The 15,929-nt window shown below is 41.0% G+C and overlaps 2 protein-coding genes across 2 annotated transcripts; both read right to left on the bottom strand.

Moving 5' to 3' along the window:
• Window positions 1–5,685: 5,685 nt before the first annotated feature.
• On the bottom strand, window positions 5,686–9,451 carry LOC139746886 (gamma-aminobutyric acid receptor subunit beta-1-like). Its single transcript, XM_071658543.1, has 3 exons — window positions 9,283–9,451; window positions 8,307–8,521; window positions 5,686–6,300 (listed from the first exon to the last, which is right to left on the bottom strand). The coding sequence occupies exons 1-3, from the start codon at window positions 9,385–9,387 to the stop codon at window positions 5,901–5,903; spliced, it is 720 nt and encodes a 239-aa protein (XP_071514644.1). The 5' UTR covers window positions 9,388–9,451; the 3' UTR covers window positions 5,686–5,900.
• Window positions 9,452–11,068: 1,617 nt separating this feature from the next.
• LOC139746808 (uncharacterized) lies at window positions 11,069–15,575 on the bottom strand. Its single transcript, XM_071658373.1, has 4 exons — window positions 15,428–15,575; window positions 13,915–14,133; window positions 11,829–13,280; window positions 11,069–11,262 (listed from the first exon to the last, which is right to left on the bottom strand). Exons 1-3 carry the CDS (start codon window positions 15,540–15,542, stop codon window positions 12,325–12,327), a joined length of 1,290 nt encoding a protein of 429 aa, XP_071514474.1. The 5' UTR covers window positions 15,543–15,575; the 3' UTR covers window positions 11,069–11,262; window positions 11,829–12,324.
• Window positions 15,576–15,929: the final 354 nt, after the last annotated feature.

Below are 15,929 nucleotides of genomic sequence, written 5' to 3'. Positions count from 1 at the left end.
TATGTTCCTGACGCTACTTCGCTAACGCAGGAAAACGCAAACAATATATATATATATATATATATATATATATATATATATATATATATAATATATATATATATATATATTATATATATATATATATTATATATATATATATATATATATATATATATATATTATATATATATATTATATATATATATATATATATATATATATATATATATATATATATATATATCGTTCTTTTTTCACTAAGGGATACTGAGTTTTATTTTCTATCATCCTTTCATTGTACATCTTATGTTCCTTCCTCTCTACTTTCCTCGTGAAGTGGTTCTGAACTCTCGCTAAAGTGACTATTTCTCTTTGTTTTGTCCATGACCATATGACACGGCAGTATTCAATATTGCCATTTATGTACACGATAAACATTTCGTTTTTTATATCAGTAGTTTTTTTTTTTTGTTGTGTCTTGTTGTACACGTTCTCCCGATCATACCACTCATTATTTGACCTAATAGTTCTCTTCCCTCGTTAAGTTTTCTAATTGATTATCTTTCTTTCGTGATAACATCCAAACATCTCTTACATCTGTGTTTCTTCCTGTTGCTTTCTCCCCGCGCCCTAGACACACAGTGTCTTTAAATGTTGTGTTCTCAAAAACTCTGTCACCGTCAAAGTCCAGAGTCAGAGTTCACGTAAGACCATTTGTATATTACTGTGTCTGGTTGTACGTCAGTCTGAATTTGGTAAAGTCGCTACGGTAATGATTTTCCTCTACCCTGGCGTCATCAACGAGAGAGAGAGAGAGAGAGAGAGAGAGAGAGAGAGAGAGAGAGAGAGAGAGAGAGAGAGAGAGAGAGAGAGAGAGGTTCTTAACCCTAAGTATAAACCTGTTCTGTTACAGGTCAGGGCATTTGTGGAGGAGTGCTCTACTTATCGAGAAAAAATTCGTTGTGCCAATGACCGTGTTCACTCAGACACTGATCTAAAGATTATATATATATATATATATATATATATATATATATATATATATATATATATATATATATATATATATATATATATATCCCTGGGGATAGGTGAGAAAGAATACTTCCCACGTATTCCCTGCGTGTCGTAGAAGGCGACTAAAAGGGAAGGGAGCGGGGGGGCTGGAACTCCTCCCCTCTGTTTTTTTTAATTTTCCAAAAGAAGGAACAGAGAAGGGGGCCAGGTGAGGATGTTCCCTCAAAGGTCCAGTCCTCTGTTCTTAACGCTACCCTGCTAACGCGGGAAATGGCGAATAGTATGAAATATATATATATATATATATATATATATATATATATATATATTTTTTTTTTTTTTTATACTTTGTCGCTGTCTCCCGCGTTTGCGAGGTAGCGCAAGGAAACAGACGAAAGAAATGGCCCAACCCCCCCCCCATACACATGTACATACGTCCACACACGCAAATATACATACCTACACAGCTTTCCATGGTTTACCCCAGACGCTTCACATGCCTTGATTCAATCCACTGACAGCACGTCAACCCCTGTATACCACATCGCTCCAATTCACTCTATTCCTTGCCCTCCTTTCACCCTCCTGCATGTTCAGGCCCCGATCACACAAAATCTTTTTCACTCCATCTTTCCACCTCCAATTTGGTCTCCCTCTTCTCCTCGTTCCCTCCACCTCCGACACATATATCCTCTTGGTCAATCTTTCCTCACTCATTCTCTCCATGTGCCCAAACCATTTCAAAACACCCTCTTCTGCTCTCTCAACCACGCTCTTTTTATTTCCACACATCTCTCTTACCCTTACGTTACTCACTCGCTCAAACCACCTCACACCACACATTGTCCTCAAACATCTCATTTCCAGCACATCCATCCTCCTGCGCACATCTCTATCCATAGCCCACGCCTCGCAACCATACAACATTGTTGGAACCACTATTCCTTCAAACATACCCATTTTTGCTTTCCGAGATAATGTTCTCGACTTCCACACATTTTTCAAGGCTCCCAAAATTTTCGCCCCCTCCCCCACCCTATGATCCACTTCCGCTTCCATGGTTCCATCCGCTGACAGATCCACTCCCAGATATCTAAAACACTTCACTTCCTCCAGTTTTTCTCCATTCAAACTCACCTCCCAATTGACTTGACCCTCACCCCTACTGTACCTAATAACCTTGCTCTTATTCACATTTACTCTTAACTTTCTTCTTCCACACACTTTACCAAACTCAGTCACCAGCTTCTGCAGTTTCTCACATGAATCAGCCACCAGCGCTGTATCATCAGCGAACAACAACTGACTCACTTCCCAAGCTCTCTCATCCCCAACAGACTTCATACTTGCCCCTCTTTCCAGGACTCTTGCATTTACCTCCCTAACAACCCCATCCATAAACAAATTAAACAACCATGGAGACATCACACACCCCTGCCGCAAACCTACATTCACTGAGAACCAATCACTTTCCTCTCTTCCTACACGTACACATGCCTTACATCCTCGATAAAAACTTTTCACTGCTTCTAACAACTTGCCTCCCACACCATATATTCTTAATACCTTCCACAGAGCATCTCTATCAACTCTATCATATGCCTTCTCCAGATCCATAAATGCTACATACAAATCCATTTGCTTTTCTAAGTATTTCTCACATACATTCTTCAAAGCAAACACCTGATCCACACATCCTCTACCACTTCTGAAACCGCACTGCTCTTCCCCAATCTGATGCTCTGTACATGCCTTCACCCTCTCAATCAATACCCTCCCATATAATTTACCAGGAATACTCAACAAACTTATACCTCTGTAATTTGAGCACTCACTCTTATCACTCTTATATATATATATATATATATATATATATATATGTGGTATACCGGGGTCGACGAGCTGTCAGTGGATTGAATCAGGGCATGTGAAGCGTCTGGTGTAAACCATTGAAAGCTGTGTAGGTATGTATATTTGCATGTGTGGACGTATGTATATACATGTGTATGGGGGTGGGTTGGGCCATTTCTTTCGTCTGTTTCCTTGCGCTACCTCGCAAACGCGGGAGACAGCGACAAAGCAAAAAAAAAAAAAAAAAAAAAAAAAAAAAAAAATATATATATATATATATATATATATATATATATATATATATATATATATATATATATATATATATATATATATATATACAAATAATATCTACCTATTTATTATACTTGATCAACGTTTTATGCGTCGGCTAGGTAGTGCCAGGAAACAGACGAAGAACGGCCCATCCACCCATATACACATGTATATACATGAACACCCATACATGCACATATACATACATATACATATACATATATACACGTATACATACGATACACAGACATATATACACATGCATACAGTCGTACTTGCTTGCCTTCATCCATTTACGGCGCCACACCATCTCACAGGAAATAACATCGCTACACCCTGATTCAGTGAAGTGTATACTTATCTATTTCTATTATACTTAATCGCCGTCTCCCGCGTCAGCGAGGTAGCGTAAGAAGCAGACGAAAGAATGGCCCAACCTACCCAGAACCACATGTATATACATAAACGCCCACACACGCATATATATATATATATATATATATATATATATATATATATATATATATATATATGCGTGTGTGGGCGATCCGATCCCATTCGTGTTGCCTCGTTTTTAACCTTGTAATCATATACCGTGTGTGTGTGTGTGTGTGTGTGTGTGTGTGTGTGTGTGTGTGTGTGTAATGAGAGAAAGATGAAAGGATAGATATATATCTTTAAATATGTGCCTATATGGATATCGACTTTCCTCATCCCTTATTGTCGTATCCGAGCTACGTATGTGAAGAAGAGCCACAGTTTTTCTTTACGTATGTGAAGAAGAGCCACAGTTTTTCTTTACGTATGTGAAGAAGAGCCACAGTTTTTCTTTAAAGTTTTTCTTCAGGGGGAAAAAAAAGATGCCTTTAGCTCATCCCTCTTCAGGTCTCTCTCGGCCAAACAATGATATCATAAACTTGTATTAACGAACGAGGGAAACTTTCTTCAGCAGTTGTGGGTCGTGTTTGTGTTGCCACCCGGAGGCGACACCTTACGTTACACAAGACGTGGTTCTTGGTCCTCCCACCCTCCGTGCTTCCCTCCCTCCGTCGCCTGTCTCCTCCCCTGGACTCTTTCTATTGTTTATCATGCCCCTCACTGTCAGTAGCCCTGAAGAGATTTCTCTCCTGAGACAGAACACGAAGTGAAAATATAGAAAATGGAACCCTACGTGTATCGGAGAACTGAGCCATCGTAGCTGAAACGTTTGGGGAGGGCATTTGGAGAGAACGGATGAAAGAAGAATGCTTAAGATAACATTTCAGTGGATATCGAGTGGAAGAGGACCAGCAGGCAGACCTGGAAAGAAGGTGAAGAGATGACATCCATGAAGATTTAACGTAACAAAGAACCTAATGATTGGGTGGACAAAGGGAGGGTACAGTTTTCCACGACAGAGTGGAATGATGGCAATGACACTTCTCACAACCAGCATGAACGCCTACCTGAGCAGAGGTAGATGCAACTGGGTACTCATCCACATACAGGTGAGCAAGGCTTATTGTGGATGCAACCAAGATAAGGAAAGAGGAGAGACAGGAAAGGAACCTGGATGTTCTGGCTCTGAGTTAAACAAGGCCCAAGGGTAAAGGTGAAGAATGGGTTGGGAAAGTCTTCGGGGTACAGTCAGGGGGTTGGTATGAGGGCTAAATCTAAGGAAGGGGTAGCACTACTGCTCAAGCAGTTGTTGGAATTTGTGAAAGAGTGTAGGTAAGTGAGCTTCAGACTGATGTGGGTAAAAATGAAAGTGTGTTATAGGAAATCGGTAATTTTTGGTGCTTCTGCACCTCGCAATGAGAAAAAAAAAGGAGAGGCAAGTGTTTTTGAAGTAGTTATATCGGTAGTTTTGATGCAAGAGGCTGGATAGTAGTAATGGGTGATTTACATGCGATTGTGAGTAATGTGACAATTAGAGATATAACTTGGGGGCATTGGGTATCTTAGTAAGGTGAATGGAAATTGTGAACAGATGATGGAGTTGATAAAGGGGCTGGTGATTGGTAAACAAAATAAGAATCCAGTAGAGGAACCACCACTTGCTGTGTATCACGCATGATGCGTCGCCTCCGCACTGCAACGCAAACACAATCCACAATGATAATCAAAGTTTCTTTCATTAATTGCTTACTTTGAGAAGATTGGAAATACACAATTATGTGCATATGAGTAGGAAATGTGGTGAGCCAGCATGAGTGGATCACATGCTAATTGATATGACGTGAAAAAGAGAGACTTTTAGGTGTGAATGTGCTGCAAGAGGCAGCTCAAGGAATGTCTGATCATTACTTGGTATGAGAGAGGATGAAGACTAGTAGGGATTTTCGAAGGAGTGGAAATATGTATGAGGACAAGGTGATTCAAGTAAGTAAGCTTGAAAAGAAATGTATGAAACGAAAAGAAGAAGATTCCAGGAGTGACTGAGTGCAGAATGGCAAAGATTAAGAGAAAACGAAGCTAGTGAAGTGGGTGAGGAATCACGAGATACTTAAACCTCAACAAATGATCCTCTACATTTAGGCATTACCTTCTTAAACACAAGACATCAATGTGAGCTTTTTTTACTAATACAACAACTGCAACGACCGAATACAACAACTGAATTCAAACAGCAGCAGACCACTAGGTCTTAATGAGGCTCTCTGTGACAGTGAAAGACAAGAGAAACTCCTGTATTAATACGGCAGGAGTAGAAAGAAACACAGATGTTCAGAAGAAGACCTGTAAGCTTTTCGAATAACTAAGGAGGTGCAAATAAATCTGACAATTACTAATCATTAAACGATGGCCAAGAAGTAGACGAGAGTAAAGATGATAAACACAAGAGCAAATAACACAGTGCTCATCCGGAGAATCCTCTTGGGAACAGCCATCCTGTCCCTCACTCTCTTGGCAAACGGAGGAGCAGAAACGTGAGTGAGGTGGCGCGATGGTGTGGGGCGCACAGACTGGCCAGCGGACTCTGAGTCGGCGAGGAAGGTCATCAGGTGGACGTTGATGACGAGGGTGAGGAAGATGAGGCTGAACACGAACCAGACGTCGATGTGCTTCAGGTAAGCGGTGCTCGGCAGGGAGGAGTTGGTCTCGGTGTACAGTGCAATGAACATGAGCAGCGTTGTCAAACTCATGGATCCTCTCTCTGCGAAGGCTTCCAGTGGTAGCAGCAACGTCCCATACCTGCCACAAGTATGGGTGATATTTGTCCTTTAAAATCTACAGGAAGCATACCAACTGTGAGAGTTATATTCATTATTTCTCAGTACATGATTCTTCTATACAAATGTCTGTAGTTATGTCTATGGTTGAAAGAGCACAACGGATATGTGATCCCATAGGCCTGGTTGATGAATGCAGTCATATAAGACGTATTTTTAGGCGTTATATTTATCCCAGTTGGTTTGTGAACAAAGCTTACTGGAAAGCTAAGAAGACATCTTATGCTTCTTGTAACAAAAATGTGACAAATAAGGATAAGTCTAAATGTTTAGTGTTGCCCTGTTCTCCCAACTCGGCTAATCTAAGACATGTTAAAAAAACAGTGCTTGTAATTACATGTTGCTTTCCAGGTCAATAACACCATCAGTAAGACCTTGATAGATAGTAGGCCAAATCATGCAACAATTGGAAGTGCTTACGCCGTCAAATACAAGGCATATATATATATATATATATATATATATATATATATATATATATATATATATATATATATATATATATATATATATGCAGGGCAGACCGGAAAAGGTGTAACAGAGAGGTGTTATGGCACCGTCATGCAGTACGCAGGGACGACCACAAAAAATGCGATCGCTAAACACTGTCATGAAAATGATCCTCCCAATAAATCTTGAAAATCCCGTTATTCTATACCCCTCTGTTGATTATGCCACACGTAATGTCATTGAATCTGTCTTAATTGCTAATAGTAAAACCTTTAACATGTCCCTAGACAATTTTAAGGCCCATCCTAGCATTACCTAGATCATTATGAGAAAATTGACAAAAAAGGAAAACAAAAAAGTTGTTCAAGCACACCCAGCTACCCAGGTTAACCCCCGCCACGTGACCCCCCTTAATCACTCTCCCTTACAACGGTTACTGCCAGACAAAGGGACAGTGGTTGGTCTGTACAGATTGGTGTTGGACGGCGGGACTCAAGTGTGATGTTGGGATTTAGATAACTCTGTTAAGTACTGGCACCTGATGAGTTGGATTGTCTCCATGAAACATGTTGTGCCACATGTATAGAAAATTACATATCAAACAAAATTGTATGATCTACTGAAGTGCGATTTCACCTTCATATATATATATATATATATATATATATATATATATATATATATATATATATATATATATATATACACACGAACAAAGTGCATATGAACGCGCACCTCTGTAGAACATACAAACCTCCAACAGCCAGGATCGAACCCGGGACCCCTGTGTAACAGGTGGGAGTGCTACAGGTAGGCTATGATCGCCCCTATATATATATATATATATATATATATATATATATATATATATATATATATATATATATATATATATATATATATATACGAACTATGTGCATATGAACGCCCACCTGTTGCACAGAGGTCCCGGGTTCGATCCTGGCCGTGTGAGCCTAATGGGAAATGACCGGTGTAAGACCCCGTTGCTCACCAACAGTGAGACGAAGGTTATTCGAGTACGAAGTATTCGAATAGTTACAACGTGAGAGACAGTAAACCAAACAGCGAAACCCCCTAAACCACTAAACCAAAGTAGTTCACAGAAGAGTGAGGAGTAATTCAAGATGTCAGAATTTTTTTCCTCTTTTTTTGCATAACAAATTAGATCAGTTCATCAGTCATGGGGGGGAAAAAATGACAGTATTATACCACAAGAATAACCAATATATGCATAATCCTGTACAAGATATTCTGCTATAAACTCTGTGTATGTTATGAGGGTATAAGACTCTATATCTGTTATCATGGTAGAAGACTTAGTATAAGTTATCCAGGTATATGACCTTGTATAGGATATCCTGGTATAAGACTTTGTACATGTTATCCTGGTATAAGACTTTATATAATATCCTGGTATAAAACTCTATATAGGCTATCCTGGTATAAAAGACTCAATACATGCTATCCTGATCAAACTCCCCTGAACCTGGTCCTCACCCTATAGCTGCGAGAAGTGAGGTCGGCAGGAAGGTGGTCCACAGGTGATACTGGTAGCGCCGCGTCAGATGCACCAGCAACGTCAGGTTGTTGGTGGGATGCGGTGTCTCCTGCAGTCGACACTCGACGACCTCATACTCCTCCAGTAGCTCAGGACGCATGGTCACAGTCGAAGTACCATCTACCAAGAGTCCAAACGATGGCACGTTCGTGACCTGTTGGATGAGAGGTCATGCGTAAGTCGATTTTGTTGACAATCTTCAGGTTCTTCATAACAGGTTTCATGATACATCCTGGGTATTAGGGGAAAACTATAGACTCCTTTTGCTTAGAGATGAAATGCTCACCGAGTTAAGGATATACATATGATCCCAGTTCCCCTTGTGAGCTAAGATTATCATCACTATTGTCCATGTGCCTTATGGAGAGTTTTTCCTCATAGATATTAAACAGGTGTCAATCTCCTTAACATTACAGTAATGAAGACTTCGATCCCATAAGCTTACGTTGTATGACCTACCATTAGGTTTATGTACCTGTTTTGGAAAGATGATCATTATCAGAATAGCCAAGCCCCTACACTTTACTTCGGCATCAACAAACCTACGCTCACCTCAAAAGTCTAAGACCTGACCTTTACAGCTCGGGCCAAAAGTCATCTTTACCCCCATCCTCATCTTCACAACACCATCGACACCCACTGGCATTTAAGCTGACCCACAATGCATCATCACTACACCCTCTCGACACCACTGGCCATTGAACTAACCTTTATGGATTGGGTCAAACGTGTCTTCACTACGCCATGAACACTCCTGGACTTAAACCTATCTCGTAAGAGGCGGGTCAAAAGCTATCTTCACCACACTCCATCTTTTCATCACAGCCTCGACACCAGTGGCCTTTGACCAGAGAGAGAGAGAGAGAGAGAGAGAGAGAGAGAGAGAGAGAGAGAGAGAGAGAGAGAGATACGAACCTTGAGATTAAGAAAGCAGTGCGGGTCGTCCCAAGGGTACCACCGCAGCTGGAAGTCGCAGTACACAGTGGACTTGACGTTCACCGTGATGACCAGAGGGTTCATATAGCCACTGTACAAGTAACCTGGGAGATACGTTAGTGTGTGTGTGTGTGTGTGTGTGTGTGTGTGTGTGTGTGTGTGTGTGTGTGTGTGTGAGTTACCAGATGCTTTTGACATAGACATCACGGCATTCCTTAGGTGGGTTCCTCATAGCTGAAAATAATATACCATCAGTACAAGAATTTTTCATGCCTGCTAAGTTAACGTAAGTCATATATATATATATATATCCCTGGGGATAGGGGAGAAAGAATGCTTCCCACGTACTCCCTGCGTGTGGTGGGAGGCGACTAAAAGGGGAGGGAGCGGGGGGCTGAAATCCTCCCCTCCAGTTTTCTACTTTTCCAAAAGAAGGAGCAGAGAAGGGGGCCAAGTGAGGATTTTCTCTCTAAGGCTCAGTCCTCTGTTCTTGAAGCTACCTCGGTAACGCGGGCAATGGCGAATATGTATGAATATATATATATATATATATATATATATATATATATATATATATATATATATATATATATATATATTAAGGAATTTATTTCCAAAATTCTTCAATCTTAAAATCAGGATAAGATATACCAATAACCCCAGTGTTGGCCTGAGTACCTTTCCTTATCATTAAACACAAGATGTGAAGAGAAATTCTTAACCTAAACTGGTTTCCTCAAGCATCATAAACTCTCTGGTCCGCCAAGGTCATGCATCTCAGCCGAGGTCAACCTGCCCACCTCACGTTAACTCAGGGTCTCAGTATGGAAACCACTGTCTGTGTGTGTGTGAGAGAGAGAGAGAGAGAGAGAGAGAGAGAGAGAGAGAGAGAGAGAGAGAGAGAGAGAGAGAGAGAGAGAGAGAGAGAGAGAGGAGAGAGAGAGAGAGAGAGAGATGTACATTTTCGATTAAACCCACTTTCTTTTTTTTTTTTTTGTACATATTTGCCATTTCCCGCGTTAGCGAGGTAGCATCAAGAACAGAGAACCAAGCCTTTGAGGGAATATCCTCACTTGGCCTCCTTTCTTTGTTCCTTCTTTTGGAAAAGTAAAAATTGGAGGAGAGGAAAGCAGAATGAAATAAAAGATTGAACGCCATCAATGCCATCATCTCAAAATACATCCAGGCTCAAGGGAAAACTTAATTGTCCTTTCGTTATAGGAGTTTATTCCCTTTTTTCCCCCCCTAAGAAACGAAGGGAATAAATTACTCCCTTTATCTTTTTTTTTTTTTTCTTATTGGTGATTTCTGTTGACAGAGCTGCTACTCTATGTATAGTTTTCTCTCGGGGAAATAGATATTACCAATATTAATACTTCAAACTCTAAAGGAGAAATGTAATTGCTGTACCAGGTCATGAGTGCAACGGTACTAGGTCATGAGTACAACGGTACCAGGTCATGAATACAACGGTACCAGGTCATGAGTGCAACGGTACTAGGTCATGAGTACAACGGTACCAGGTCATGAGTACAACGGTACCAGGTCATGAGTACAACGGTACCAGGTCATGAGTTCAACTATACCACCTCATGAGTACAGCGGTACCAGGTCATGAGTACAACGGCACAAGGTCATGAGTACAACGGTACCAGGTTATGAGTACAACTATACCACCTCATGAGTACAACGGTACCAGGTCATGAGTACAACGGCACAAGGTCATGAGTACAACGGTACCAGGTCATGAGTACAACTATACCAGGTCATGAGTACAACGGTATCAGGTCATGAGTACAACGTCACCAGGTCATGAGTCCAGCGTAAGCGAGGAAGTGAAGCTTCGTCGACTTTACCTTTGAGAGACGGTGTCCCATCGACAGATCCTTCGACTTCCAGTGTAGTCAGGACGTCGGCCTGGCCTGGGCTGTTCGTCACGGTGAATTCTGGTCGCCAGACCTGCGAGGATAGAGTGAATCTAGCAGAGAGAAATGCAAAAACCAAGAGCAATGATATTCAATAAACTCCCACAGGAAATGAAGAAGCAGAGACAACATCAGTTGCCCTGATAAAGTCTTGGAAGAAGATACGAAATTTTGGTGTCTTTGGCTTTCCATTTTCTGTGGTTTGGTTGGATCTCTCCATCCAAGAGAGAAATGCAAAAACCAAGAGCAATGATATCTAAGATTCCAGTTCAATAAACTCCCACAGGAAATGAAGAGGCAGAGACAACATCAGTTGCCCTGATAAAGTCTTGGAAGAAGATACGAAATTTTGGTGGTGTCTTTGGCTTTCCATTTTCTCTGGTTTGGTTGGATCTCTCCATCCAAGATACCATTGTGGTTATCATGCTTAAAAAAAAAAGTGCAAAAAATCTATACGAGGATAGCAAGGAGAGCAATCCCGAATTTCATGTTTTGGTAAGATATCGTAAAAATGTGTTTATCTAAGTGCTTAATCTTTCGAAAGTTAGTCACTATCATACCTACATAGAAAATGAAAAGACCTCCAACTAATGTACTAACCCTTTCATCTCTTTCTGTTATAACCGCCCTGGGATTGACTGATGCCAGATGAGCGAAGGTGATCCTCGAATCAAACCATTTGAATTTCAGTTCCAAGTTCATATGGAAGGTCATGCTGATGATGTCAAACGCTGTCATCTTCACCCAAAAAACGTCCACCATTACCTTCAGAGGTATGTCTGGCGGCAGCGAGTGAAGGTAGGTGCTAGGTAACAGCGCTGTTATGCAGTCAACCTCGTCTGATTTGTCCACACAGTCGTACCTCATGTCACACCGTCTCGCTAGATCAATGCACGAAGCATCTGAACAAGTGAACTGATCTCAGTACATCTGGTTAGAATAAGAGATTCTTGCGTGTAGATGCTGGCATCACATACTTTGCTCTTCAACGTCCACTTGTAGTGGCCAATCGGTGGAACTCCTGAAGTAACACAGGCCACATCATCTTTGAGAACTTCTCGACGAAGACACCACTGGGAGGTGTTCAGGTCCCTTCTTATGTGCATGTTCGGTAGCCATGTAGATACACACCATCCTCCTCATGCACAGAGAATACAAAGGACGTGCTGATGGTGTTGAATTGATCTGAATCATCTTCTTCACAGAGCCCACGAAGTCGTAACACTACCTTCTTCATCCGATGACGCCCAACGAAACAAAGCTTGGTGTTTTCGTCCACCATTTCCCACTGACCTCGATCATTTTGCATGATGTAGCTCGAGTCTTGATTTCTTCTTATATCTCTATGAGTACCTACGTACACCAGCTCTTGGCCTTCAGTGTCTACAAATCTTCCAGTCACACTGTCGAACTCCACTCCCAGCCAGGCGGCGGGACCTCTTCTGCCACCAGTGGTGCAATAGCCCCGATTGCTCTCTATCTGTGCAGATATTGCCTCAGCGTCACTCTCACTGCGGGGAATAACCAACTCCAGTCCTACCATCGACAGAAACTGTAGCGCGTCTTGCCGCGTCATTTTCTCAGTGAAGAGGAGAGGTTTGTCTTTAATAAGGGTATCGTGTGTACAGGGTCCCTCTCCGTGTTGAGAGACGATACCCGTCTGGTTATGTAGAGTCCATTTGAAGTTGCTCCAAGGGAGCAGAGGTTCAACAGACGGTATGGTGCAGGAGGCCCAGTCATGGAGATGTTGCGGGGTGAGCGTAACATTCCACAGCGAGAGACCTGTCACCTCCCCAAGGAAAGACACACCACTGGTGTAACCTCCACCCAGAGCATCCTTGTCTTGACCCAGGACTAAGAAACCATCGAGGGGAAGAGGAGAAGTAGGGGCCGAGGATCTCTGAACCACCGCCCCGTCCACCCACACACTCACTCCACCAGGCTCCACCACAAGGCACATCGGGTACCATTCCAGAGCTGCCAGCGTTGACTTCAACGCCACATCAAGCTTGTGTTCCATGTAGTTAACCACCAATCTGTTTGGATGTATTCCTGAAAGACACAGTAATTTGGTGGACACTTTGTTTCGTTCATTTGTGAGGAGGAACATTGTATTGAAAATAATGCTGAGAATGACTTACGGTGCTGGTGGAGAATTTCACTATAACTCTAAAATTGAGATAACGCATGAAATAAATAAAAAAGATATCAGTTATATATATATTCCCTGCGTGTCGTAGAAGGCGACTAAAAGGGAAGGGAGCGGGGGGCTGGAAATCCTCCCCTCTCATTTTTTTTTTTTCCAAAAGAAGGAACAGAGAAGGGGGCCATGTGAGGATATTCCCTCAAAGGCCCAGTCCTCTGTTCTTAACGCTACCTCGCTAACGCGGGAACTGGCGAATAGTATGAACATATATATATATATATATATATATATATATATATATATATATATATATATATATATATATATATATATATATATATATATATATATATATATATATATATATATATATATATATATATATATATATATAATTTCCGTCATAAGCAATGATCATTTCATCTTGCACTAAGTATATATTCAAACACTATAAACTATCTATCACTCCGGAAATACATATGTCACAGTTGAGGTGTCAGATAATGTCACACTGCACTGTGAGATCTGTATATTACTCACGGAATTCGATGCCAATAGGAAGTTCGTCAGACGCCAGGGAGTAGCTGAGCAGGGTGCTGAGGCCGAGGAAAGCGGTGGCCTTGAACCACACACACACGGTGAAGATGGCCAGGCTATGCTGTGCCTCGGGATCCATCGAAGTATTATTCAGCCACACGCTCATTCCAGGGACATCAGTGCCTTCTTCGCCGTCGGAGGAGAGCGAGTACACCATCCACTCTATTGCGAAGACAAAAGAATCATATGGATGTTCAGACAGGCTTCAGTAGTATAACTTATATGTGATATGTTGGATCGGTTCAAAATAGTACTTTATGAGATCTCATTCCATCCTAGTTTGCTTAGTACCACTAAAACATCCTTCTTTATATATATATATATATATATATTTTCTTTCTTTCAAACTATTCGCCATTTCCCGCATTAAATATATATATATATATATATATATATATATATATATATATATATATATATATATATATATATGAGTCCACGGGAAATTGAAACACTTACGGTGTTTCGTTTTCCACGTGGACTCATAGGAATATACTTGATCACGTGCAAAATTGTGATCCTTTCTAATATATATATATATATATATATATATATATATATATATATATATATATATATATATATATATATATATATATATATGAAGGTGAAATCGCGCTTCAGTACGAGTTCATAAAATTTTATTTAAAATGTAATTTTTCTATACATGTGGCACGACATGTTTTGTGGAGACAATCCACCTCATCAGGTATCAGTACTTAGCAAGGTTATTTAAATCCAAACATCACACTTGAGTCCCGCCGTCCAACACCAATCAGTACAGACCTACCACTGTCTGCTTTGTCTGTCTGGCACTAACCGTTGTAAGGGAGAGTGATTAAGGGGGTTCACATGGCGGCGTTTGACCTGGGTAGCTGGATGTGTCTTGAACAACTTTTTGATGTTTTCGTGTTTTGTCAATTCTATCATAATGATTTGGTTAATGTTAGGATGGGCTTTGGAATTACCTGGGGACGAATTAAAGTTTTTAATATTAGCAATACGTTGTATGTGACATAATCAGCAGAGGGGTATAGAATAACGGGATTTTCAAGATCTATGGGGTGATCATTTTCATGATCTATTTAGCGATCGCATTTTTGTGGGCATCCCTGCGAACTGCATGACGGCGCCAATAACACCTCTCTGTTACAGTTCTTCCTATCTAGTCTATATAAATATCTTTACATACCTTGCATTTAACGACGTAAACACACTCCCTTGCAACGGTTACTGCCAGACAAAGGGGACAGTGGTTGGTCTATACAGATTGGTGTTGGACGGCGGGACTCAAGTGTGATGTTAGGATTTAAATAGCTTTTTTAAGTACTGGCACCTGATGAGGTGGATTGTCTCCACGAAACATGTCGTGCCACATGTATAGAAAAAGTACATGATGAATATGATTGTATGAACTCCTACTGAAGTGCGATTTTTGCAAACTCAGATGACACACCGTAAGGATCGTTGTTGGTATGTGCTGGAGATAGTGTTGCCACAGCTATCCCAACCGTCAGCGCAGCAAACACTCCACTGCTTAATGTTGCTTCTCCGGCTGAACTCGTAATCATCGTAGCCTAGCGACACTTACGAAAAGTCAGCTGGCATTTCTGGAATGTCAATAGTCGGACTTCAGAAACAGAGAAACTGTGGAAACTGAAGCTCAGTCGTCTGTTCTTAATGCTACCTCGCAAATGCAGGAAATAGCGAATATATATATATATATATATATATATATATATATATATATATATATATATATATATATATATATATATAGGTACAGTAGGGTTGAGGGTCAAGTCAACTGGGAGGTAAGTTTGAATGGAGAAAAACTGGAGGAAGTTTAGTGTTTTAGATATCTGGGAGTGGATCTGGCAGCGGATGGAACCATGGAAGCGGAAGTGGATCATAGGGTGGGGGAGGGGGCGAAAATCCTGGGAGCCTTGAAGAATGTG

Source organism: Panulirus ornatus, chromosome 66, assembly GCF_036320965.1.
Source record: "Panulirus ornatus isolate Po-2019 chromosome 66, ASM3632096v1, whole genome shotgun sequence".
Lineage (NCBI taxonomy): Eukaryota > Metazoa > Arthropoda > Malacostraca > Decapoda > Palinuridae > Panulirus > Panulirus ornatus.
This window is presented reverse-complemented; position numbering and strand designations above follow the sequence as displayed.

Coding starts and splice junctions, on each gene's coding strand:
- LOC139746808 (XM_071658373.1), bottom strand. CDS start 15,542: ATGATTACGAGTTCAGCCGGAGAAGCAACATTAAGCAGTGGAGTGTTT. Junction 14,134..15,427: donor TACCAACAACGATCCTTACG/GTGTGTCATCTG, acceptor TCTTCGCAATAG/AGTGGATGGTGTACTCGCTC. Junction 13,281..13,914: donor TCCTATTGGCATCGAATTCC/GTGAGTAATATA, acceptor TGTGTCTTTCAG/GAATACATCCAAACAGATTG.
- LOC139746886 (XM_071658543.1), bottom strand. CDS start 9,387: ATGAACCCTCTGGTCATCACGGTGAACGTCAAGTCCACTGTGTACTGC. Junction 8,522..9,282: donor ACTGCTTTCTTAATCTCAAG/GTTCGTATCTCT, acceptor CTCATCCAACAG/GTCACGAACGTGCCATCGTT. Junction 6,301..8,306: donor TCACTTCTCGCAGCTATAGG/GTGAGGACCAGG, acceptor TACTTGTGGCAG/GTATGGGACGTTGCTGCTAC.